A 27,704-nucleotide genomic window follows, 5' to 3' on the forward strand; every position below is an offset into this window, starting at 1 on the left:
ACGCGTATGTTATATTATAAGGCTGTGCGTGATGGTCACACCTCGCGACTAGAGTCATCTGTGTTTTATCAGTTATCTATAATGCTAAAATACATATATTAATATATAATTATATCATAATATATCGATGAATGTACAAAAACAAATTTTATTTCAATAGATTTTTTATTTTATTTTTATTTTTTAAATTACATCATATTTTTATAATTTGACACACATTATTTTACACGAACCTAACCTCGCGTGTAAATATAATATAAATCATTGCGACAATGCATATACTAGTTATTGCCTTCCAAATTAAAGATAGATGTATACTGGATAGATATTTTTCTATTTTAGTATAGTAAACATAGTGGTTTTTATTTTAAGTCAAGAAAGAACTTCGGGTACGAACACTACGAACCTAGAAATCTCAAATGATGGAGGAGGGTGTTTATTTATTTACGAAAAATACAATTATAATTTGTAAAAATAAATGATTATTGATATAATATTATAGATAAGATTTAATAACTATATATGATAGCAGTTTTACTTATGTTGTAAATTTATGGAGTTTAAGAGAGATGAATAATATTAACTAAATATATAAATATATATTTAGTTAATATTATTCATCTCTCTTAAACTCTATAAATTATATATATTGTATAATTAATTTAATACATAGGTAGTAAATATTATGTTTCCAAATGCGTGGAACTAAAATCCTTCTCCTCTCCCATATCCACGCCCGAAGAACTTTATACTAAAATTGCTGTGAATAATGTAATCTTGTTGATATTATATAGAAATACTTATATATATAATATATATATTTAATAAAATTAAAACAACCAGTATTAGAAATAATGTAGGTACTATTGGGAGTCACTAAGCCTACAAAAATACGCACTACTCACACTCTTAGGAAACGGCCTCCAGGCAGTACGATGATATTTGTATTTGTTATCAAAATATGATGTTACGTTTAATTTAAATAAAAGGTATAAATCATACGTATTAATGTATTATACATTTATATTTAATACAAATAATCCTCTGCAGCTACTAAAAGCTGATCAAGTGATTATTTACTTTGCTGTACAATTAAAGGTGCCGAGTGGGTCACTGTAATGAGTGTGTTAAATTTGAATTCAATGTTATAAATTGCAAATTAAAAATGTCTATAAATAGCTCAAAAATATTCAAAATATTTTAAAAATTGTGTCACATAATGTTGTAACCTAACCTATCCTATCCTAACTACAAATTAATCAAATCAGATACATTATGTATACGACTCACTCAGTCATTTATAGAATAAGGTATAAACAATTTATTAATATTATTAATATAAGTCATTAACGACATTAACTATTAATATTAGAATATAAAGTATAGGTACTCTAGAAATTTAAATACCCAAGAATAATATTTTTAAATTACAAAATTTTGAAATTTTTTTACCAAACGAATACAATTTTACTGTCACTTATATATAAAATTTAAAAAAAAATAGAAAATGTCTTTAAATAACTTGAAAAGATTTGAAATATGTTGAAAATTTTATCAAGTATAGAAAATGCCAGTGTTAACATTCAGTGAACATTTTATGTGTCTATGGTAAGTTGTAAGTTGTTTTAAAGTTACACCAATATCAAAATTCAATTTTCACAAAAATTGATTTTACATAAAAATTCCCGTTTTTCATTTTTTTTTCTGTTTTTGCCGGTGCTTTTGAAAACTACTAAGAAATTCAAATTTTAACCTCCCAAATGCACCAACTATATTTACTTTACAACCGGAAAAGCTACTGAAGTTGAAAATCGAAGGATTATTTTGACAAATTATCGTGCATGTACACACACACACACACAACATTGTAAAATCAATACATTTATCACTGCTCTCAGAGTCCAAAATAATATTAACCTATGAAAAATAAAAAATTCACACAGCACATTTTTGAAAGAGGCAAAAAATGTTCATATAATAGGTTCTACAACAAGAGTGGCAAATTATTTAAACGCTATGTGGCAAAAAATAACATTTTTTTTATTAATTTTGCCATGAAAAATACTATATATTATATAGCCAATATATATACAATGTAATAAAAATATTTTTATTTTTTGCGTGAACTCAAAATCTTTCCACGTGCCACCTTGGGGCTTGGGCAACCGTGACATGGATTTGCTCTGTTCTACAATTTCTATGACTCTACTCTGATCCCTTGATCCAAAACTTATTAACAAAAATATTCCATGAATTTTGGCAATCCCTCAAGATGTATGAAATGCTAAACTGATATACCTAAAAAAATCAAATAGGATGTGAATTATGTCAACTTGTTATGGCTTCATTCATCAATATTCAGTTCGTGTAGAATTTCACTCAGTTGCAGCAGGTACGATTTGTGTATTTATGCATTAATAACATAGTAAACAAGTAAACATAATTTATTTTAACAAAGAAACAATCGATACTTATTATAATCGTAATTTATTACATTACAGGTAGATTGATGATGATGAAAATGTTTGATTTAAGAGCCGATCATAAAATGAACTGAAAATTAAAAATTGAAAATATATTTTGATAATATTCGTTTTGAATAATTTATAATTTATAAATAATATATTGTTAAATTAAATAATTATATTTTATAATTTAATATTTTACTAAATATAAAATTTGTTTAACAAATAGTAGTAATTATGCCAGCAGAACGAAAACATTAAATATTTCTATTTGAGGACCTGCAGTCACTTTTAAGTAGTCTATTTATCTATATATGTTATGCGTTACTGTTTTTAATATTATAATGATGTAATTTTGGTTAAGATTGTTAATTTAAATGTGTATTGAATTTGTAACGTTTTTCAATAAATAAATAATTATAAATTACAAACAGTTACTAACATAATATTTGAATTTAATATAACTCCTCTTCATATACACAAATTTGATATCTTTGTTCGGATCAAGACCGTTTTTTGAAAACAAATTTATACCTAACAAAAAAGATTTAAGTATACTTAACAGTATTGTTTATATCTATTTATGCAATCATTAAATACATTTTTTAACGAAATATTAAATACAAGACTAAAATTATATCCAATCATAATAACTATTTTCTTGAAACAATTTTTCACGAGTGTTTTTCTTGTAACTTAATAATAGATATAACTAGGACAAGAATTTGTATACATTATTGGTCTGTTTTTTTAGAACTTCTTAATATTTTTTAATAGTAGGTAATGTCGATTAATCAGCTCATGTGTAAACGCATCATTTTAACATGATTATTTGAAGCTATAGGTTTTTTTGGAAAAAATGTATAGAAAATGTTTTTATGTGTAAGTAATATATTTTAGCATATTTTTACATATTATGAATAACACAAATGCATAGTTAATTATTGTTTATTGCATATACGAGTAAATCCTATTATAGCCCTAATTATAGTAACTCACACGTATAGGTAGTATTACTAGTATTATATTAAATATTGTGTAGTGACACATTCGCAACTTTTGTTATCATCACCGCACATTCCCTACCCCCCCACTCATCATAATATCACATCAGTACGGTCAACGTTTTATTGACATCACGTGCAATAATAAAATACCACAATAATTTCGTAATAATATGAATAATATTAAAATATCGTCAAGGATCGTCTTCGTTAGGACCTATACTAGCGAGTCTAGGTGAGTTCGACGACAACAATACTGCATGCATAGACGATTTATGCATATAATATATATTACAATGATGATGATGATGATGATAATTATAATAATAATAATAATAAAGCGTGTTGTACAGATATTATTTTCGAGACGATCGCAGCGCGAGTTACTATATTATATATTATATAGACGGGCCATGTGCTCGGCGCGCCGGGTCCACCACGCGGCCCTAGGATTGGTCGAGATTCGGCAGGCTTGGGCGGGGACCCCCGCGGGTGCACCCCGGCAGAGCTGCGTTACAGGGGCGGAGGCTGCGGTACATCATCGTCAGCACGCGGAGACGACGGGCGGCGCGCCACAACCGGCAACAGTGATCGAAGAGACACGTCGCCGCGGGGACGGACTGCAAGCAGAACTATGCACACGACGAACGCTGCACTTATCGGTTGCACCGCCACCATGGACCAGTTCGCCGCCGACGAATACCTGCAGCCGCAGCATCAGTGCGCCGCAGCCGTCGCCACGGTATCCGCTGCCGCCGACTACCTGCACTGTGGCAGCAATGCCTCCGAGTGCGAACCGGCCGCCGCCGCCGCGTACCCACATCATCACCATCACGTGCACCACTCGGCCAAGGACAGCGGCGAGTATTTCGCGGAACCTTATTACTACGATTCGACAACCGCCACCGCCGCCGGATATTGCGGCGGATACGGTGGTCCGTACGACGCGTACAGCGATCACAACTGGTCATCGTCGCCACAGGAATACAATTCGTCGTCCGGCGCCGGCGGGTTGGTCGACGTGTCGCAACCGTACTGGACGCCGGCGGACGTCAGCGGACCGCTACAACTGACGCCACTAACGCTACACCAGCCGCTGCCGCCGCCACCACCACCTACACTGTTGGTCCCGGAACTGCAGGTAGGTTTCTGTGACGTCGACGACTTCCGGTCAGCGGAACACGGTTTATTTCAGTTTCAACCCGGTCGCGGAGCTACCGATCAAACCGCCTGCATCACCGCGGCCACCACCGCTGACCAATTCTTCAGTAAGTATATATGCGCGTCCATGTACGCTTACACCATAAGCGCAACTATAGTGGGAGCTTAGAACTTCTCAAATAATAAATAGTCAATTAAGCATAAAATCGGCTAAAAATGATTAGGTATATGCTGCATGTAAGGCTGTTTCTCAAACTTGGAAAACGCTTAGATTGGTTATATAGATACACCATCTAAAGAGTGTTCTGTAGCTGTGATGGATACCAAGTACTTTGTTTTCTAATGAGAACTAACCTTTTTATTTTCAACTATTAAGCTGATTTTGTAAATTTTGTAAATCTGAATAATAATTGAAAATAATATTATGATAGTCCATAATATATTTTTCAATTCCAATAATTAGAAAGTTTTTGAATAAATATGCCCACATTATTAATGGGAAATTGTGCATGTTTGGTGTATCTTTCCGTATAACTACCATATATATACATTTATATTTATTACAAGTTATTTGCAAATATACAGAATAAATATAGTGGTATGTATTGGAGTGTATGATAATATAAATTAAATATAAAAAAGCGGGTAAGTAGATGTCACTCTGCTGTACACTGTACAGTAGGTTACAAGTGGGTTACTTTAATGGATGCGGTATTAAATTTGAATTCAACGATATAATATCATCATTGTATACGATTTTTTATACTATATTAATTTTATTGTTATTATTTAAAAAACAAATGTAGGTACCTATAAAATTAATTCAAAATTTCAAGTACCCACGAATAATATTTTTAAATTACAAAAAAAATAACTAAAATCGTTAGGTTCTTCTTCAATTCTTGGTTATTTAATATGTAATTTCATCCAAATTTGAACTTAAATAACATTTTTTTGTATTTTATTTGAATTATACAATCTGTAAAAGTTATGTAACATAAAATAAATATTAAAAAATTAGTGTTTGTATAGTTTTTAGATCTTTTTTGTCTCAGAATTAACAACTGATGTGGAACCTTTTTTTTTAAATTTTCAATCATTACCTATAAAAGTTAAATGATTTATACATTTTTAACAACTAAAGAATTTGTAAATTTTCAATTAATTAAATTTTTTCAAAATTTGAAATATATAAACAGTTATATAAAAAAAAAATATACCTATATATTTTTAATATTTTCCAACTGTTATTATATTAATTTATGGTGAACCTTGTATTCAATTTTAAAGCTTTTTACCAAATGAATAAAATTGACTTGATAGAAAAAAAAAGAATAAAATTGAAAATATCAAATGTCTATTTACAACTTGGAATAATTTGAAATATTTTGAAAATGTTATCAAGTATAGAAAATGCCAATTTAAACAATTGATTTGCTTTAGAGTTATACCAATATCTAAAATAGATTTTCTCAAAAACTGATCTTGCGTAAAAATTGGTTTGTTTTGTTTTTCCGGGCGCTTTTGGAAACAACTGGGAGTTTAAAATGTTGACCTCCCAACTAGTACTAGATTCACTTTCCTGCCGGAAAAGCTACTGAAGTTGAAAATCGAAGCTTTATTTTGACAATTTATCATGTACATGGACAAAAAAAAACAATAATAAATAAATAAAAAGTAGTAAAATCAATACATCAATAATCGCTCCGTTTAAAATCGAAAACATAAATAGGATTATAAATATTTCATAGAGATTGACATTACCATTTACCAGTGAAATCATATAATATGATTCATATTATTATACCTTCAATCTTCGTACCATATTCTATGTTCGTACAAATAATATATGAAGGTAGTAGGTACAGTTGTAGGTACACTTTTGTACTATATTATGTCTTATCGTCGGTCTTTCACGACATCTTGGTAGTTTTCGTCTCTATTAATTATCATGCAGGCTGTTAATTATTACTATCCATTACCTATGAAGACGAGCAAAAATTACTTCATACATACTAATCGGTTATTATAAAAATATATCTAGCAAAAACAATTTTATCCTACAAATGCATTGCAATATACGAATATTTATTGATATTTAAAAAAGATAGAAAAAGATTATATTTTTAACTTGGAGTTCTTTTTTTTTTTGTACATATCTTGCTATACATGAAAATAGAAATATTTTTTTTAAAAAGTTTAAAAAACGGACAATTCAGCGTCCTTGAAGGTGGTCTGAAGCTTATGTCAGGACTTTTGAAATATAATACTTTCCCGTATAATACGGCACGTCAGCATGTCTGCCCATCCTACTTATGATGGGCTATTATCTTTAGTAGTTACTAGTTAGTAAAGACATAAAGTTAAATAACTTATAAAAAACTTGTTTGACAGCAGTTGGAATTTTGATTTGGTTGCTTCATCTTAACAAAAATTATTTGATTAATTGTTTACTGTAAAAAAGTGTGTATTTTGTTTGATAAAAACAGTTTGTACTATTAAATAATGACAGTATGACACTCACTAAATGGCATAAAAATCATAAAATTTAATACTATTGTCTTTCACTATAAACTTTAAACTTTCAGCATGATAAAAATCAGAATTTCAAAAAACGCATTATTAAAGAATAAAAGATGAGGTGAGCATACCTGGTGAATCACTAAATAATAATTCCTATTCATTAGATACATCTTAAGCCTTAAGGTTTAGGTACTATTTTAACAATAATTGAAGTTGGTTGGATAGGTATTTGGTAGATATAAACAAACATTTTAAATTAAGTAATTAAAATTAATAGTTAATACTGTATTCATATCAAAACTGAGATCATAATAATATAATATGGTAATATGATTTAATTTTTTTGCTATTTTGGGGTAGCCATATTGAGTTTGCTAAATGTTTTTGTGTTTATAATTGTTAATTATACTAAATGAGTTTAAAAGTTACTTAGGAATTTAAAGAAGGCACCTTGTATGTTTTATTTTAAACTTAAAAATAACTAATAAAAACATACACAAAATACTTTTAGAGAAATGGTATATTTGGGATTATTTTCTGAAGCGTCGATGATAAGTCTAAAGTAGCAAATCATTAATGAAATATGTGATATAAGATAAACTATTTAAAATATTGTTTATCTTAGCCTTTATGAGGACAGGTACCCACTTTTCTTTGGAATGTTGATTTAGTTTACTAAAATGTAACTATAATACTTACATAGGTAATAAATCAATAAATTAAAATGTTATTAATCTAATGTTATTTTTATTTTTGTAATAGAATCAACTTTAAATAAAAAACCAATAATAAACAGATGTGACCAAAAAAAATCAATGAGTAAATCATTAACGAGTCAAAGACAAAGAGCAAAACGGAAACCTAGAGTACTATTTTCACAGGTAGTTGCATACATATTTTTATATTATAAATATGCCTGTATATTACATATACAACTGACAAATAGGTTACTGTAACCTTTATAAGTATACATTATACAGGTCAACAACATTATTAGTATCTATATATTGGGTATGTTTACTAAATAGTCAAATTGATGACACATTATTTTAGAAATATTAATAGGTACTGGATAACATATATTTTATACTTTTCTATAAATTTGCGTAATATAAAGAGAATAGTATTTTATTTTATTATTACCTTGACAGTTTTAATATCATTAACTTTAGATTATTACTAAAACGTCTAGATTCTAGATGGATACTGTTGAAACGCCATCAATTTTTAATGGATTTAATTTTTTGGGGGCATTTTTTCTAAAATATTAGGCTAATAATTTTTATAATAATTTTAATTTTATACTGTTTATATTCTAAAGAAAAAGTAAATAATAGGTGATTTAAATTTTAAAACCATAACATTTTTACAACTGTTAATCATAATTTACATCTTTATAAAAAGTCTATAATTTTTTTATAAAGATTAAAGATTTTAACTACGGCAAACGTTCTTACATCTTCCATGTATAACTTGAACACTCTAATTACACTTATGTTCTATAGTTAATTAACAATAGTTTTATTTGATTATTTCTTTAGGATGTTATATCAGAATTAGAACATCGGTTCAATCAACAGCGGTATTTATCGGCTACAGAGCGAGAAGCAATGGCATTAAGACTGAGGTTGACTCCAACTCAAGTAAAAATTTGGTTTCAAAATCGGCGATATAAAAGCAAAAAGTTAATAACAGCAGACTGTACAATACCAGATAACAATAAAAAACCTCCAAGAAGACAATTTCCAGTAATCAAGCATTGTTATACTGAATTAACACCTTTGATCACAAATAATAATCATAACTTCAATCACAGCAACAAATATTTTAACATTTAACCATATTTTTGCAAATTATTATTTAAGCACAATAAATAAATATTTAATAAGTTAACAATTAAGTAGTTTGTTTTATGTATAATATTTTATAATATTGTTAGTAGTATTTGTATTACTATATGAATTTCATAGAATTTAGTCAGTACCTACATAATTTAAGATTAATTATTGTCCTATTCAACATTTTAATATTAATATACACTGCTTAAGATGTTTCTTACACTAGTCTAGTAGTCTATACTGTTTAAATAAATAAATAATAGTTTATTAATATATAAATCAAATGTATGTAGGTATTGACATATTAAATAATTATTACCAAAGATTTATCATGCACATAAATACGTAATTTTGTTTGTTTTTTTAATATGTAAACAATTTACTATAATAAATTTTATTGAATGTTTAATTTTATATTGTATACTAATTATTAGGTAGATATACAATAAAATGTATAACTTTGAGTAATAAATAATAATCGTATGTATGTATACAATGTACCTATAATAAGAATTTATTTTTAACTGAAAATAGATTACCAATATAAATACATTTTTTTTATTTAGTTATATTTTTCATTAATAACTCATTAGTTAAAATTTAAATAAGTTAGAATTAGAACATTTACACCGAGTTTAACTTAGATTTCTCACTATTAGAACAGCTTAAACAAGACTTTGAGGTTTTCAACCAATTTTCTCAATTCTATGTCCTATACATATATAAAAATATTATACTTTTTTTAAATGTTTACACATCACAGTGCTTATCAATACTATATCAATACTTATATCATTATACATTAGTGCCGTCATAATGTGTTGAAAAATAGGTACATACTACCTCTACTATTTGTCATCTAGCCTATATAAATATATTTATATTAATTATGTTGTATATAATTAAACAAATTACTCAAATTAAATTAATAAGAATAAACTATTTATACAATAATAAAATCAGCCAATTTAATGTAGGTAGTTGTAAAATTACTCAAAAACGTTATTAGACATACCTATATGGTTAACATTATTGAACTATAAACAAAATAAATCACTTTTTACAGAAACTATTTCAATTTTTCATTAGGCGCAATCAACAAAAAGGATTGATAAATATTGTATTATTATATTTTATATGGGCATAGAGGTCAGTTAGGCAGGGGTTTGGGAAAACAGTTGACCTACAGTTTTTTCCTCAGTAAAATGTGGCCCCTCAAAATGCCAAATCACATAATATTTTTTTTATTTGAAAAAAAAAAATATGCACAATAATCAATAAATATCAAATACCTAGGTAATAATAATATATAAAATGTACACAGACTTAAGAATGTATCAATAAAAATATGGTTATACACTTATAAGTATATTATGATGAATATACAGCAGTGGCGTCATTTCAGTTTTTAATAGAGTGTGCAAAAGTTTTGATTAGCATAAATGGGTAAGGTAAATAATGCATTTTAATATAAATATATTTCAATAATTAATTAGTAATTTGCAATTATCATTGTGACAATAATTTCTTAGACAGTAGGTACACAATACAATATTCCCTAAAATATTTTAAAAATAGGCATGTTTTTTGCTTATATAATATAATAGTGCAGGCATATCAACCGGGATCAACCAGGCACCAACCCATTAGGCTACTTTTAAAATCAGACATGGGCAATGCCCACCTACCCCAAATGAAGCCACTGATATACAAATATGAAGACTTGGTAATGAAATATAAATAGTGAGTACAAAATCTTATTTAAACTTATTGACTTAAATAATGTACCTAAATCAAATAAAAATAATAATTAATTGATACCTTAAGGTTTGTAAAACTTAATATTTACTTAACAATTAGTCATGTAAACAGTTATGTTGAATGTTGGTATCAAAATGTGATATAAATTATTAATAGGTAAATTGCGAGCGACTTTGTAATATATAGTTGGTCAAAGGTTCTACACAGTGGCCTCTTTTAAGTGAGGCAGACCCACAGACTAAAATCTTGTAAACACCACTGTCTGCACATCACAAGATGCAACCATAAAAATGATTACATTAAAGCTACAGCTGTTTATAATCATAATACAATGGATTAATTTTTGATATAATCACCAATAGGTAGCTATAAATTATAATATCTGGTACATTAGAATATTAAATGTTAAACCACATCTATAATGCCTTGTTGTTCATTTGATCATAAATTAAACTTAAAACTGTATGTGATAAAATCAGTGAAATAATCGAGTGTTAGAGATAACCAACATTTACATTTAATTAGGTATCAAACAATTAAAAATGATATAAACAATCACAAAAATTAAGAAAAAAATATAGGCATTATTATTATATTATCTATGAGAAAACCAAGGTAATGCAATAATGTAGTACTGATGGGGCAAAATTATATAAATGAATGAGAAAATATTTAAATGCTTAAAAATCTTGATAAATTAATGACTTTCTCATTTTTAATTATATACATACATTTTAGATATAGTAAAACAAAAACATTAAATTTTAATGTGTTTGCTTCAAAGAAACAAAATAAGCACACATTTCAATTAATACTTCGTAAAAATACGCAAAGGTATGAAGTTATTAACTCTGTATCAATAAGGGGTTTGTCCACATTGTCTAGTTTTAACAAACATATTGTTGAAAACACCATAATTATGAGAAAATTTTTTTATTTTCGAACGCGGCCTCCGACTTTGACATCAGACTATCTAAATCATAATTAATACTCAAATGTTTACTAGTAAGTTATAGTAAATATTTCATTTATTTATTATTGTTGCATTTAGTTACATATAAATGGAAATAAATATAAGTTGAAAAAAAAAGTTTGAAATCAGAGTAATAATTGTTATTACACATTATCAAACAGATAGGAAAATACCTCCTCGTAATGCTAAAACCAAATGTAAAACAGATCCTCCTTGAACTTTGTAATCTTGAGCAGTCTTTTCATCATTCCTAAAAGCAGGCAAAAACATTAGTTACGATAAAAATAGATTATGTGAAAATTGGTCTAACATTTGTTTCCCAGAAAAAATCAATCTCTGTTGCTGAGGTGGGATGCCCTCTTTTTCTTCAACTCTTTCTTTAATTCTTTCCACTCTATCTGTGGGTTCTATATCGATTTCAATCTACAACGACAAATTAAAAACATAACATAACAATTTACAAACAACATTACATTAATGGGTATAAATTAAGTGTACTATACTTGCCTCTTTTCCTGTTAGAGTCTTGACTTTGATCAACATTGTGTAGTTTATGTAAATTTGTGTTTTATTATTAAATTTAAAACGCTTTTTAAGCAAAAATGTGCATACGATTGTTTTAAAACGTCGCTAAGAGAAAGAAGTGAGTACTGAGTACTAAGTAAATGTAATAGAATATAGATAGTACAAAATTATACATTAAATAAAGTGATAAACCGACCACTAAATTATTAACCCACACGTGATAACGGAGTGATACGGTTTCAGAGGATGACAATGAAAATACAATTTTGATAATAAGCAGCTGCTGCAAACCGGTGAAAATTTAAAAATAATAAGTAAGTCATAATTCACTTTTAGATTTAAAACACATAAAACCACAAATCGTTATCTGACTTGTGTTGTACTGAGAAGATTTTACTATTAAAATAGATAATCAATTTGTAAGATGTTTCCTTTGTAGAAAGTACCTATAGTTGGTCATGCCACTGATGTCAGCATTTCCGTCACCACAATATCTTAATTGGCGATTGCGTCTGGTGCGTACAATAGGCCACTCTTCACTTTTTCTTCCTGCTCATATTCGCCATAATTTATATCAACTTTTTTTGTAACGCTGGTTAGGTTAGGTGGTATGGTGTCAACATAACCAAAAAACGGTTCGTAATCGTAATCGTATTCAAGTGCTTATACATTGACACATTGTCGTTCATTATTATAACAATATTCTTCTAATACCTTTTCATTGTATATTATCAATTCACGCCATTACGGCAGAATATAATTGTGTATTATAAATTAACTGTTTTCGCCATTACGGCAAACCTAATTCGGTGATTCATTCATCATCGACGATTGATGGATATTAGGAAAAAAAGTCCCCGGTAAGACAGTTCCAAGGAAAAAAAGTCCCACGGAAAAAGAAGTCTCCAAATTAATATTTTATCGTAGATAAGTATTTATATACATAATTAGGATCATTTTAAATTTATTGAAAATAATATAATAATATAATATCTTAAACATATAATAATATTATTTAAAAAATATAAAAATTTAATTATTCAAATAAATAAAAGATCTGAAAATAATATAATAGGTAGTATAATATCACAAGGCAAGAATGGCATTGGCTGAATTAGGAGAAATTAATCGGAAAAGTTCGATTGAACATGTTATGTCAACGTTTTGATGAAGACAAATCTGCAGATATTCCTAATTTTTTGAAGCAAATAGGTCAAATATAAGAATGAGATCTTTCATATCTGAATAGTTACATTTTTATATTTTTTAAATAATATTATTATATGTTTAAGATATTATATTATTATATAATTTTCAATAAATTTAAAATTTACCTAATTATGTATATATGTAAATATTTATATCTATTACGATAATTTTTAATCCTGGAATTATTTTCAAAAAAATATGTATCATGTATTACCTATGGGCTATGTATATACCTATATATACCTATATGTCCTATATGATAAAAGACTGAATTTAAATAAAATATTAATTTGGAGACTTTTTTTCCGTGGATGTGTTTTCCGTTTACCCGATCGATGTACGCTGCCATTGAGGTACAAATGGTACAATATACACACATATTATTGACATCCATTGCGTTTGTGTTCATTTGTTATACCACTTCGATTGAAACCTTATTGCTATCTACCTCAGCGGACAAGTAAGTAGCGCGTATTGGTTTCAATTTTCACCACTATCACCTTGTTGCAAACGTCGGTTGGCGGTTGTTGACTACCGTGGAATCTAACTATCGCCCGAGATCGGCACTGGTACCAGACAACTCAGCGTAACAAGTCCGCCAGCAACCCAGTGTGTGTTGTGTACTTGTGTCTATGGGTATGTGGCCGCCCAGGTCGTCAATAGTTGCGTTGCTCACTGGATTGGACCGTCACCTACTGTAATTTCAAGTAACTTTAAGTAGGTATTTTGTATATTTTATACGAATGGCCCGATTTCTGTAAGCCTCGACGACCATTGCACCATACCAGACCTTACCTCGAGGACCCCTCCATAAATAACTAGCCTGAATTTCCAATATTCCCTTTGTAAAATCTGTTTCCGTTCCTTTGTGACATATGCGTCTATTTCTGTGTGTCCGACGTCATCGCCGAAGACGTCGATACAGCCAGCGCACACCACAGACTCGTGATCAGACGCGTGGATGTTAAATTGCCTACCCAGTCATTATCAGGGGGCATCAGATCCGACGTATCTTGAATGGCATATTTCTCACAATTTCGGGCGCTACGATCAAAACGGTCACCGTGGGCAGTTTTTCGATCAACAATTATTGTTTACTCTGTGGAGCCCAAATCAAACACTAGTGCTATAACAGGTAACTAGTAGGAGCTGTAGGCTCCAGTAACCACTAAATATCACTTTGCTCGTATAACATATATTTTTAAAATGTTTGAGGGTGGACGAGGTGCAGTGTTAGGAACAGATAACAAAAAAATCATCTGGATAAAGATAAAGATAACAACACTAAATTTTATCTAAGATACAGATAAAAGATAAACAAATTTAATTCATCTAACAAAAAGATAAAAGATAAAAATATTTTATCCAGATAAATAACAGATAATTATAGAAATTAAAATTAAAACAACTAATTTAAAAAAACATATATAATGTCATGTAAGTACATGCCTATATAATATGTTTATTTTCGACTTAACTTATTATATCATGATGTGTATCACCAAACATTAACTTCAACACATATAATTATATAAGGAACCAATAAGATCCAAGGGACTCTAGGGAGTAACAAAGTATAAATAAAAATTTGGGAAGTCACCCTGCTGAAGAAGTTGTCGAGTGGACCAAAAACAAAATTCACATAGTTAATAATATTTTTGGTACAGATCTATCTAATTTTCAGTAAAAAATTTATCTTTTAAATTTATCTAGATAAGTCAAATATTTATCTAAAATAAATACTTAGATAACTTATATTTATTTATCTAGATAAGATAAAAGATAAAATAATTATTATCTGGATAATTTATCTAGATAAGTCCTAACACTGACGAGGTGGTCGAGTGGTCTACCGCGTCGGCTGTGGCTCAGCCGGACCGGGTTCGATCCTCGACCATCGGGCGGCATTTTTCTCCGGGCAAGTCACGGTGTCCGGAGAACAAGTGCCGCCATCCCCCACTCCGGGGCATGGCAGAAACCTACGGGTGCCCCAATAGAAATTCTGCCAAAACTCTCACCCACGTGTAAAACCAACCTAAAGTTTCATAAAAACCTACAGTACTACCCCCTCCCCAATGGCCTTAGTTGCCACTTGCCGCGGGATAATTAAAAAAAAAAAAAAAAAATGTTTGATCTTTAAACTATATGTTTTAAAATAAATAAAAATATTTATGCAATGCGAAGCTAATAATAATTTGAGCTTATATTAAATAATATATAGACATTATATTAGTAAATTAGTACACTCCTACACAAGTTACTATCAACGCATGGTACTACTTCTATTGGTAATATTCGTACAGAAGCAGTAGACTGATTGCATGACAACTGAATGCCTGTTATAGTTTATAGAATAAAAAAAAAATGTTATTTAAATATTTTGTTTGCTTTTTTACTTCATAAAATGTATTATGTTTTTATTAGTTGAGTTATTAAAAATACTGAGCACAGCATTGCAATTAAGTTTTTTTTCCTTTAATAGGAAATTTTGTAAATAAGTAAATGAAATAGTATAGTATTTTTTAGTAAATTTAGTATCACACACCACTGCTGATTTTGAAAAATTGAACCATGGGTAAATAATAAATAAATATAAAAATATATAAAATACATAAATTAATAAATTCTACCCATTTAACACCAAGTTCACCAGTTGGAATTCTAAATAAAATAAAATAGTTTATTGTACAAAAATGAATTAAAGATGCATGAAAAAACCTGACTTGTGAAGCATAATGACTTGGCGGTTTTTGTGGAACAACCTTTAATGCAACAGACATTGACCATTTTAAATTATATTCAATTATAAAAAAAAAAAACGTAAAAATCAAATCTATAATGTTTAAACATAAATTAACGAAAATGGAAGTATAAATTCTAAATGATTAATCAACAGGTATCTTAATGACAAACTGCTTATATATTTAAAATTTCACATAATTCAGTTTCGTTATAACGGTGACACTGTTTTTCCCAACTCATAGATCTATCTCTTTTGCTCAATATTGGCTGACGTTTTCTCTCTCTAAGCACACTAAGCACAGTCCATTTCGGGCATTTACTTGTTCATATGTCCATGTTCTCTACATTATTTATTTTATTCTTTGGCTCTTTGTTCATGTCACCGAACATGGAATCATTATCAAATTTTAGAAAGGAAATCAGTCAAATCACAATAATTAATAATTATGACAAAATATGCAGTGATATGTGATAACAAGAGATATTTTAGAGCTTTTGAGCATCAACAAGTGATGAAACATGAAACAAAATACAAATAAACAATAGTCGAATTGTCAAATGTTGATAGTGAATAGACGTATAGTGTATTAGTGTTAAGTAATACGAATTGTACTTGATTTTTCAACGTTTGTGGTTCGTGGATGACAACTGTTTTAGAAACTAATCTGGTACAAATTTCTATCAAATATCGATTTTAACATGCAGAGATTGAAGAAAACAGCATGTCCACTGGTTCATTGATTGTATTACTATCATATAAACGATTATTATTCATCATTGATGAACGATTCCGGATCGACTAGTCCATTCGACAATGGATGTTTGTCCTATTACTTTGATGATTTGTCAATCATTGACCGAGAAACTATTGCAGAAGACCTCAGCGATACAATTGATTCAGATGACAGTAGTTGCTCTAGGACAGCATGTTCGTCCATATTTGGCTCGGGTCCAGACGAATTGGAATCAGAAATATCTTTATTTTCATCATGCAGTGGCAGTATAACAAAATCTAATGAATGTCTTATTGACATTGATACATCAATTGATTCCACTTGTCTGAATATTGGGTAAACTACCTATAGTTATTTATCCTAACATATTAATTGTATATTAATACAATTATCAACAGTTATAATTGTATTTCAAACCAATAAAATAAATTCATATTATTTTTGTCTGTACTATTTGGTTTTAGGAAAACATCTGAATGCTGTTTATTGACAATTGGAAAATCTATTCAAAAAGTAAAATAAAACATTGATCATAAATTATATATTAAGGTAATTTTTATTTATTTTGTTTTAGAATAACTATATTGGAGTTAAATCTTTTGATCGTATAAGTACCAGAACAATTGATAATGAAGACAAAATAGCCGGTAGTACGGCTCTAATTTTAAATTGTAGACCAACTCAAATCCCAGCCAAACTACCTAAAGAACAATTAGAACATGAGAAATTGTATGAGGAAATTTTACGAAATGCAAAGAAAAATGGTAATTTTAAACATATTGTTGTTGCAGTTTTTATTTAAAAATAATACTAAATATTTAAATTTTGCAGAATCTGAAAGAGCAAAAAAACATAAAGAACATTTAAAACAAAAATTACAAAATGAAGAACGATTAGCAAATGTAACAAAAATATGGACTCAAGAAATAATTCCACATTGGCATAAAATGTAGTATATATTTAAATCTAATACATCTCCCTTAATCCTTTATTGTGTATTTATTTTTATTAGGTGTCATACAAAAAGATGTCGTGATCTTTGGTGGAATGGTTTGCCTTCAAGTGTACGTGGTAAAGTTTGGTGTTTAGCCATCGGCAATGATTTGCTTATCAATGAAGAATTATATAAAAGTTGTGTTTCAAATTCATTTAATAAATTGAAAGACTCAGAAGCTGCTATGGATTGCCTGGAATACATACATTTAGATATTACGCGTACATTTCCTCACTTGGGGATTTTTCAACAAGTAAATAATTATTTATTTAGTCGTTTAATAATTTCATAAAATATGCATACAATTCCCAGATAAGCCATAGTATATTACTGTTTTGAAATTATAAATATTTAGATGTGCAATCATAGAAACTCTTTAAAAGTACAATGCATACTAATTTAGCTAAGATTGTGTAAACATCCGTTAACTTGGAGATATAGCGTCATGGGTGTTTGTGGGTCGAGTAGCTTAGTGGTAGAGCAATCGCCCGGCAAGCGAGAGACCCGAGTTCGATTTTGTTTCGGCGGCTAGATTTTTGACGTTATTTCCCCGGGAGAAGTTAACAATTGTATTGAACATCAACAATAGAGTAAAGCCATGACATATTCATACATTGTGTTTTGGTAGTTAATTATAATTTATCATAAGAGTACAGCTATGGAAATAGTAAACTCAGCAATGCTATTTTTGACAAATTTTTCTGAACTTGGCCAATTAGAATTAGAATTCCCATCAAATACCAATGTTTGAACTATATATGTTTACAGGTCTTTGATTATAATATTATAATTTTATTCCAGACTCATATGATTGATATAATTTAAGTCAAATGCATAATTTTGTTTAATGTTGAAGATTATGTTCTGGTTTTATAATTTATAAATAATTATTGTTTAATCAGAACATTTGTTTATTAAAATAATATATAATTTAAGTTTTATTGTTAGTTGGTATTTTATTATTTTGATTTAAGTAATTCAAAGCTTCAACTACCAGCAATGGTTTTAAATGCAGAAGTACTATCACCAGTGTTTGCAAGACTTCTAGTAAATCTAACACATTTTTATCCATTTTTGATTCATAATTTAGTATTTTTAAGTGTTACTACTACTTAGAATACTGTTTTAGGTTTAGGTTCAACAAATATCCATCATACAAATACTATAGTAATTTTCTAATAAATGTTTTGGCTTTTGTTATTTAACTATTTTTTTTTTTTTTTAGGGTGGACCATACTTTAACGTATTAAAACGTATTCTTAGTGCCTATGTTTGTCTCCGGCCTGATATTGGTTACATTCAGGGCATGTGTTTTATTGCTGCGATTTTACTTTTAAATATGGAAGAACTTGAGGCATTTGTTTGTCTTGTTAATTTAATGGAATCTCCATGCTTGAATGCATTTTATACCGTAAACCAACGTTTGGTTAGTATCATGTTAATACAAACCATACCTATTTAAAATTTATTCATTATGTGATTATTACTGTTATAGATGACTTCTTATTTTTCTACATATAATGATCTACTTAAACATAATTTGAATAGACTCAATACACATTTTAATCTCATCGGTCTAACTTCTGAAATGTACTTGGTTGATTGGATATATTCAGTTTTTACAAAATCAATGAACTTAGAATTGGCATCTATTATTTGGGATAATTTTTTAAGAGATAAAGATCAATTTTTATTTCGAGCTGCATTAGGTATGTTAATTTAATGATAAATAAAGTTATATTATTTTATAAATTGCTTCATATATAATATTTAAGATCAATTTATTTGGAGAAAACTGAAAAAAAAACTTACTTTAGAAAATAAAAGATACATGTATTTATATTGTTAATTATTATAAATATATATAGGTATTTTATACAGTAATGAGTCACAATTGATGCAAATGGATTCTATTACGTGTGCACAATATTTAACAAAGTTACCAGAAAGTTTTACATCAAACGCTTTATTGAAATCAACTACAGCTATTCGTATGTCCATTGGGAAACAATCATTTAACTCCTTACTTATTTTCAACCAAACAAAATGTACCCAAAACTCTTTGATGTAATAGTTTTGATATATTTATTGATGTTATTGCTCATTTATAATAAGAAATAATTTTGTATATAACTATTTAATTGTTACACTAATGACATAATATCTTAACTTTTAAAAATAGTTCTTTAAGTGTAAATTTTTTAATTGTATTCATCCCATTAATAATTTAGTGCATAAATAATGCAAGATATTAATGGATGACAATAGTAGTGGTGTGAAATAAATCTGGTTTCTCCGAAAATCCGGATTTCGGATTTTAAAATCCAAATTTCAAATTTTTGTATTTGAAAATTCGAATATTTGGGTGTCACATTGTGGATTTCTGTATTCTAAATCAGAAAATTAAATTTTTCGTTATAAATTCTAATATAAATAAACGAACATTTTCCATTTAAAAAAATTATTTGAACTTTTAAATTGTAAAACCGGTACATATTTTTGCACTTTACTTTGTATTGAAAACAGTATTAAGTTTTAGTTATAAAAAAATAAAAAATGTTTTTATATGATACAGCCTTAATTTGAATTCTTCTGTAGGATAAGTACAACTGAAATAAAATAAAAAAATAGTAAATATTCGGCTAAAATGCACTTTACCACGCACCTCTCGAAATTTCAATATTTTTTTTTTAAGACGTGTTTTTCAACGCTGATTTCAAAACTGTTTGAATTTTTGTGCGGAGACAATTATTTTGGAAGTTATAGCCCCTCAAAGTTTGCGATTTTATGTTTATATACTCATGCACGACATACTACTTTACTGCCCCGCAGAGCAACTCGAGTTTGGCTACTGGTGCCGGTAGACTGAAGGTGGTCCCATGAGTTAGGTGACTGGAGCCGATAGACGACGGAAGCTACTTATATATTATACTTGTGTTACTATAACTAACAGGGTTAAGTTTACTTGTTAGGTCATCCGTCTGCCCGCAGGGCAGGTATGCTCTCCCCTCCCCCAAATTTGCTATTTAATCCCGGGGGGTTTGGAGGCCTAGCCCCCATCCAACGAGAGGTCCGTAGGACTACGAGTTTGGCGACCGGAGCTGGTAGGCGAAGGGAGCTACTATACACTTATTTTACTTTAATGGTAGGATTCTAAAAATTTACTATAATATACTTGTTATTTTTACAAGTGTGATTACAATATAGCTGATAATAATTGCAAAATAACTTAATATAGCTTATTCTATAATCATAGAAATAATTTAATATGCTATAGCTATATGCATATTAGTTATAATACCTATACAATTTGGTAATAAGATAGGTAATTATAAAATATATTATTTAGCAATATTGATGTAAATATATAACGAAAACCAATTAAAATGTGCTTTCTTTTCTTAAATATCCTAATTTATAATAGTTATATTATATAATATTTAATTTTTAAAATAATCATAATTTAAGATTGTCATCGGGAAAAAAAAAAAAAAATCTAAAACCGTTTTACGCATTACGCGCAGCAGTAGTGTTGCGCGCATGAGTATAAACATAAGGTCGCAAACTTTGAGGGGCTATAACTTCCGAAATAATTGTCTCCGCGCAAAAATTCAAACGGTTTTCGAAATCAGCGTTGAAAAACACGTCTTAAAAAAAAATCTAAATTCGTGAGATGCGTGGTAAAGTGCATTTGTTTCAAATATTCACTACCCAGTATACATTTGTAAATTTGATTCGTCTGTTGTATTTTAGAAAATAAAAAAATGAAGATAAAATATCTGATATGACGTACAGTTGTTGGCTTATAATTTTATATTAAAAATATTAAATGCATATTTTCCTATAAGTATATTAAGTATCTATCTATTGTCGGTTAAGATGAAAACCCACTTGGTAATAAATTAAGATTATAGACTCATAATATGCTTCCACTTTGACTTTTGCGATAAGATACAACATGAAAATCCAACAATTATTTTGTAATAATAAAGTGAATACTGTATACAAGATGTGATTAAGCACTTTAACTTTCATTTTAAATCATGGCACCAAGCAAGGTTGGCAGTTTTTTAAACGTACAGAGAGCAATAAGTCAGGTAAGTGTTTAATTTGTGATCAACTTCACCATTGTAGACTCATTACAACGTATGGCACAAAAAAGAAAAACAAATGCTACAATCAACCAGAAAAGGGTAACTAAAGTTATTTTCGATTAATTTAAAATTAGACAATTTTTCATGACATAGAATAAAAGTGATAATGATGCGGGTGGTAATAATCCATTATAAGATCTTGTTGATTTGGCTATGACAATGCTTTCATTTCCCTGGTCTAACACTGCATGCGAGCGAATCTTCAGCCAAATGAACATTGTCAAGAACAAGTCAAAGAATAGAGTGAAATCGCCAATGTTAATATCACTTCTACATATTCTTTCAGGCTTAAAAAGAAATAAAAAATGTTGCCATAATTGTAAATTTCCAGATGTTATTGTTAAACCTATCAGACAATGGATGTTTATAGTAGTAAAGTAATGTAGATAAAAAAATATCAGAAATCACTGAATTACTTGATGATCTACCAGCATTTATGTAAATTTATTCATATATGTATATTTAACTTAAATGTTGTTTTTTTTAACTAAAAGCAGTAAAGCACTAATACAATATAATAAATAATAATTAATAGTGCACTTATTAGTTCTTATATTATCAATGTTTGAAAAATATAATATAGGTATCTGGTTGAATATTATAGTCATTTAAATTTTTTTCAGGTTGATATTTGGTTGATTTTTAACAGGTAACTAAATTTTTTTTAATTTTAATACTTGGCAACACTGATTATACCATAACCAAAGTATCAGACGACAGTGGTTAGTTATAGAACTGTAATTCGGCGGCTAACACATTTGCGAAGTTTTATCAACATGTGTAATATACCAAAATTGTAAGAAATTAAAAAATACACAACAATTTTCTTATACTTTATTTTTCACGTAGGATGAATATTTCTAAGTTATAATGAGTTATTGGAAACATTTTGACGTCAATGTGAATGAGTTAAAAGATTATTTCAAAACTCACAAGTCCGTCAAAGAATTTCAAGCGCACACGTCGAAAGTACATTCAGTTGGTTGGAGTTGTGATGGCAAACGTTTAGCGTCGTGTTCATTTGATAAATCTGTGGCTACATTCACATTGGATAAAGACCGTCTGGTGAGAAATTAAATCAAATTACAGTTATTATTTACTTTTTTACTTCCTATTTTATCTGTGAGCTTTAAAAAACAAATCAATAATCATGGTCCTGGATACTGCAAACTTGATAGAGACAAAACCAATCAGGATAAATCGGGTGGAAATTGTTGGCCTAAAAAGAACTAAAGATGATGTCGTTAAAAAAGCTACAAAATGTCTTTTTGATTCCAAAACCATCGGTGATGTAATTACCAAGAGCGTGATAGTTAAAAGAAACCTGATGCAGTTAGAATGTTTCAATGATGTATCTGCCAAACTAGATGTTGATAGTGTTGATGGACAAGATAAATATTATGTTACTATTAATGTGCAGGAATGTAATTGGGTTCAAGGGCATGTCAAAGTTGTATCTGATGCACATTTTGACAATAACCCTGATCCTAAACTTTCAACTGGAATATCATTTTTAAACTTGTTCTGCCGTGGTGAAAAATTAAATTTTGTGTCTGATATATACTCATCCAACAAAAAATTTTCTACTGGTAGCATTAGTTTTACAAAACCATTACTTACCTTATTTAGTCCATATTTATACACAACTGTTTTTAAGAACCATTATGATAGAAATAGATTTGGCTATTCATTTGATGAGTACGGATTAAATGCTGGATTAAATTTAAACCATGAATATTTGAAACTAAACTTATTATGGGAAGGAGTGGCTAGAGATTTAAAGTATGCACAAAATGCACCATTTGGTATACGAGAACAGCTTGGACTTACCATGAAGTCGTCTGTTAAAATTACGGCTTCTTATGATACTCGTGATAGTGGTGTGTTTCCTAGTTATGGATCACTAGTCCAGTGTTGCTCAGAATTTGCTGGGATTGGTGGTAGCCATGAGTTCATTAAAAATGATTTGACCTTTCAACATACATTTAGCACAATTCTAGGTTTTGCTGTTACTGGATCTTTTTCTTTTGGAATATTAGACAAAATTGGAACATCCTCTGGAACATGCAGTATCTTAGATAATTTTTATCTCGGTGGACCATTGACTTTCAGAGGATTTGAAGAATGTGGCGTAGGTAAAAATGAAGATGGGAGCATAACAGGTTCTTCAATGTTTTGGAGATACAATACTCATGTACATGCTCCACTTCCATTTTTATCTAAAAAAAATAAACTTTCCAATTTGATAAGGATACATTTGTTTATGAATTCCGGAAATGTTGGAAATCGTCTAGGAAACCTAACCAAAGACATACGAGGATTGATCAACAACATACGACTATCATATGGAGCTGGTTTAGCATTAAACGTCAATAATTTAATGAGATTAGAAATTAATTATTGTTTACCAGTTTTATATTCAAATAATGATTCTATTGTATTAAATAAAAATCAGTGGGGCTTTGGTTTGCTGTTCTTTTAATAGACTTAGTAAATTTAATATTTATATAAATAAATGGTATGTGTTTTGTTATCTATATAACAAAAACAAATTAACTATTTCATTTGTAGTGTACCTGTATTATAGTAAAATAAAAGTTGTATTTGTTGAACAAAAATGTTTACTAATTGAGTATTACATTGATTTTACCTATTAGAAAATGCTTATTTAATACATTTTAGTTTAAAAAAAAGGTGGTCAAAGCAAAATGTTATATCTGTGAATTAAATTTATATTTCTCTGTTACTATGGTTAACACATTTATTCTAATACCTAGTATATTTAATTTCTTTTTTCCAATTTGTAAGTTTTTGAATATAAAATGCATGCATTATGTATATTATACTGATATATTATAATGTATTTATTTTTTAAATTTTTTGACTGCTAGTAATTTATTAAATAGATTTTTAGGTATAGGATACACGACTTTTCCATAAAAAATACTAAATGACAAAGAAAATTGTATTGCTAAACAATGAAAATTAACTATTAAGTTTTGTTTTACTAAATGTTAATATCAAATTGAGTTTGTGAATTGGAGTAAGATTGTATTAATTTATATTATAAAAATATGATATAATATTTTAAAATTGAACCTATATAATCAAATATATCTGTTGACACCGTGCATATAGTCTTTTTTTTATCATTGTTTAAGCTTTAATTTTGAGTCAATGTTTTTACTTTCAAAATGTCAAAATGGTTATTAATTTCCAATTATATTTGAATAGCTATAAGGAAACTTGAGATCATCTAGGTATGTGATATAAAAATATTTAGTATAATAAATTAATGGGTGTCAAAGCAAAAAGTTAGACTGTATTAAAGCAGTCTATAATGATTTTAAAGAATTGTTTAGTACATTTTTTATTGAACAATCTATGCTTAAATTACAGGTTTATTAATAATATGTTTTTAATTATTTTATGTAACTCACTGAATTTAATACAATTATTATTGTAGACTGCATACCATAATTGTATTATTAACACTATATGTTTAGTTTACTTCAAATTGGGAGATTGCTTTTAAATATATTGGTACCTATTGTTTTACTTCAATAAAAGTTTTTTAGTCAAATTGAGTATAACTTAATTGAAAAAAATACTCAAAATTCACTTTATAATCTATATATTAACTTTTAAAGATATTGTTATTTGATATTTATTTATCTTTTGGCAATATAAAGTATGTTTAGGTATTCGCATTTAAGATTAAACGTCTAAGAATTGTTGATAAATGTTAATTTATCAAAATTGTCAATTAACATCATATTACAGTAAAATGTTCTACAACATTTTGCTTTGATGCCTTTTAACAATAAATGTATTTTCATTAATTTCTAACTTATTTATGGATAGAACAAGGAATACACATATAAAGGACACAGTGGTAGTGTGGATCAATTATGTTGGCATAAGTCTAATCCAGATTTATTAAGCACAGCTAGTGGTGACAAAACAGTCAAAGTATGGGATGTAAGACACCAGAAATGTTCCAATACCATTTTAACTAAAGGTAGTTAAATAGCTAGAAGAATCTTTTTCATTGAATCCATTTCAAATAGGTAATAACACTTGTTTTTGTGTATAGGAGAGAATATTAATATCACATGGTCTCCTGACGGACATACAATTGCTGTTGGAAATAAAGAAGACTTGATAACTTTCATTGATATTCGCACCCTTAAACCGATTAGTGAACAACAATTCAATTTTGAAGTGAACGAAATGTCATGGAACAATGAAAATGATTTGTTTTTCTTGACAAATGGCCTAGGATGTGTTTATGTATTAAGGTAAATATATTAATCTGACATTCTGAAGTCCGATTATCTATTTTTTTGTAATTGATCTCTTAATTATTTATTGTTCAATTTTTTTATAGCTTCCCAGACTTGGTTCAGCGGCATGTAGTTAAAGCTCATCCGGGTACATGTATTTGTATAGAATTTGCACCAAGTGGCTATTATTTTGCTGTAGGCTCGGCAGATGCTTCTGTGTCTTTATGGGATCTTGAGAATTTGGCTTGTGTACAGACTTACACCAGGTAACCATTATAAAATAAAATGCTCTTTCAGTTGTTCATTTTTGCCTGTTGAATTTTTAATCTTCTTTTAATTAAGTTGAAAATATTCCCAAGGAGGACAATGCAGTTAACAATATAACTGTTCCTCTATTAAATTGTGGTTTTATATTATTTTAATTTAATTGCTATGTACCTATTGTACCTAGTTTACAAATACATTTTAGTAATTTTTATTTATTTAAAATAATTATATTCAACTATTGCTATATTCTTGGAATGAATCTTTCTTCTCTCAAAAAATTTAGATTGGATTGGCCAGTTCGAGCTTTAAGTTTTTCGTATGATGGTAAAATGTTGGCATCAGGTAGTGAAGATTTGTATGTGGACATTGCAGATGTTACAACAGGAGAAAAAGTAAGATTTAATTTTAGATATTTATTACCTGTTATAATTCTTGCAATTTTATTGTTATTTTTTATTGTAATATATTCCAATTAAGATTACTGATATACCAATTGAAGCAGCAACATTCACTGTGGCATGGCATCCAAAACAGTATTTATTAGCATTTGCATGTGATGATAAAGAACAATTTGATAGGAAAAGAGATACAGGAAACCTTAAAGTATTTGGTTTTAATTCCGAATAATCTATTGAAACAATAGAAATTTAAAATGTATTTGTAAGTATAACACCAATAGAAGAATACAATTTGAAAATATATAACCTATATATTTTCACATAAAATAAGAATCATTCAAACATCCTAAAATTATATTCTGTTCTATAAAATATATGAAATTATAATTATAACTATTATTTTAATAAAATATATTTTCATCATGCAAACAAAAAGTATAGCTTTTTTTTCATATGGCGCTATGTCTGGGAGTAGGCATGAAGGCCTAGTTCGGAAGCCTAATTTGGCAGAATTTCAAGCGGGCATCCGTAGGTTTCTGCCATGCCCGGGTGGGAGATGGCAGCCTCTCTCTCCTGACACGGTGAATATCCTATTAATGGTTCGAACCGGAACTAAATATATCCTTGGAAACAAGAGTATGAACACCTATGATTTGTGGTGTTTATTATT

At 28.6% G+C, this 27,704-nt stretch overlaps 5 protein-coding genes across 5 annotated transcripts; 4 read left to right on the forward strand and 1 right to left on the reverse strand.

The window, feature by feature from the left end:
• The first annotated feature begins 4,088 nt into the window (after positions 1–4,088).
• Positions 4,089–9,322, forward strand: LOC107165016 (uncharacterized). Its single transcript, XM_015513065.2, has 3 exons — positions 4,089–4,737; positions 7,916–8,034; positions 8,695–9,322. The coding sequence occupies exons 1-3, from the start codon at positions 4,104–4,106 to the stop codon at positions 8,989–8,991; spliced, it is 1,050 nt and encodes a 349-aa protein (XP_015368551.1). The 5' UTR covers positions 4,089–4,103; the 3' UTR covers positions 8,992–9,322.
• A 2,428-nt stretch (positions 9,323–11,750) lies between these two features.
• Nedd8 (Nedd8 ubiquitin like modifier) lies at positions 11,751–12,416 on the reverse strand. The gene is made up of 3 exons (XM_015513076.2): positions 12,233–12,416; positions 12,036–12,148; positions 11,751–11,975 (listed from the first exon to the last, which is right to left on the reverse strand). The coding sequence occupies exons 1-3, from the start codon at positions 12,266–12,268 to the stop codon at positions 11,879–11,881; spliced, it is 246 nt and encodes an 81-aa protein (XP_015368562.1). The 5' UTR covers positions 12,269–12,416; the 3' UTR covers positions 11,751–11,878.
• Positions 12,417–16,524: 4,108 nt separating this feature from the next.
• LOC107164911 (TBC1 domain family member 12-like) lies at positions 16,525–21,717 on the forward strand. The gene is made up of 8 exons (XM_015512917.2): positions 16,525–17,271; positions 17,400–17,448; positions 17,510–17,699; positions 17,767–17,884; positions 17,948–18,182; positions 19,155–19,355; positions 19,425–19,638; positions 19,798–21,717. Exons 1-8 carry the CDS (start codon positions 16,982–16,984, stop codon positions 19,998–20,000), a joined length of 1,500 nt encoding a protein of 499 aa, XP_015368403.2. The 5' UTR covers positions 16,525–16,981; the 3' UTR covers positions 20,001–21,717.
• A 1,110-nt stretch (positions 21,718–22,827) lies between these two features.
• tex (THO complex 3 homolog tex) lies at positions 22,828–27,469 on the forward strand. The gene is made up of 6 exons (XM_015513124.2): positions 22,828–23,148; positions 25,948–26,104; positions 26,180–26,384; positions 26,474–26,635; positions 26,920–27,028; positions 27,114–27,469. Exons 1-6 carry the CDS (start codon positions 22,954–22,956, stop codon positions 27,261–27,263), a joined length of 978 nt encoding a protein of 325 aa, XP_015368610.1. The 5' UTR covers positions 22,828–22,953; the 3' UTR covers positions 27,264–27,469.
• LOC107165053 (sorting and assembly machinery component 50 homolog B-like) lies at positions 23,148–24,701 on the forward strand. Its single transcript, XM_015513110.2, has one exon. It carries the CDS (start codon positions 23,234–23,236, stop codon positions 24,563–24,565), a length of 1,332 nt encoding a protein of 443 aa, XP_015368596.1. The 5' UTR covers positions 23,148–23,233; the 3' UTR covers positions 24,566–24,701.
• Positions 27,470–27,704: the final 235 nt, after the last annotated feature.

This window comes from Diuraphis noxia, unplaced genomic scaffold (genome assembly GCF_037042655.1).
Source record: "Diuraphis noxia isolate RWA-SAM2 unplaced genomic scaffold, SU_Dnox_SAM2 contig0005, whole genome shotgun sequence".
NCBI classification, from domain to species: domain Eukaryota; kingdom Metazoa; phylum Arthropoda; class Insecta; order Hemiptera; family Aphididae; genus Diuraphis; species Diuraphis noxia.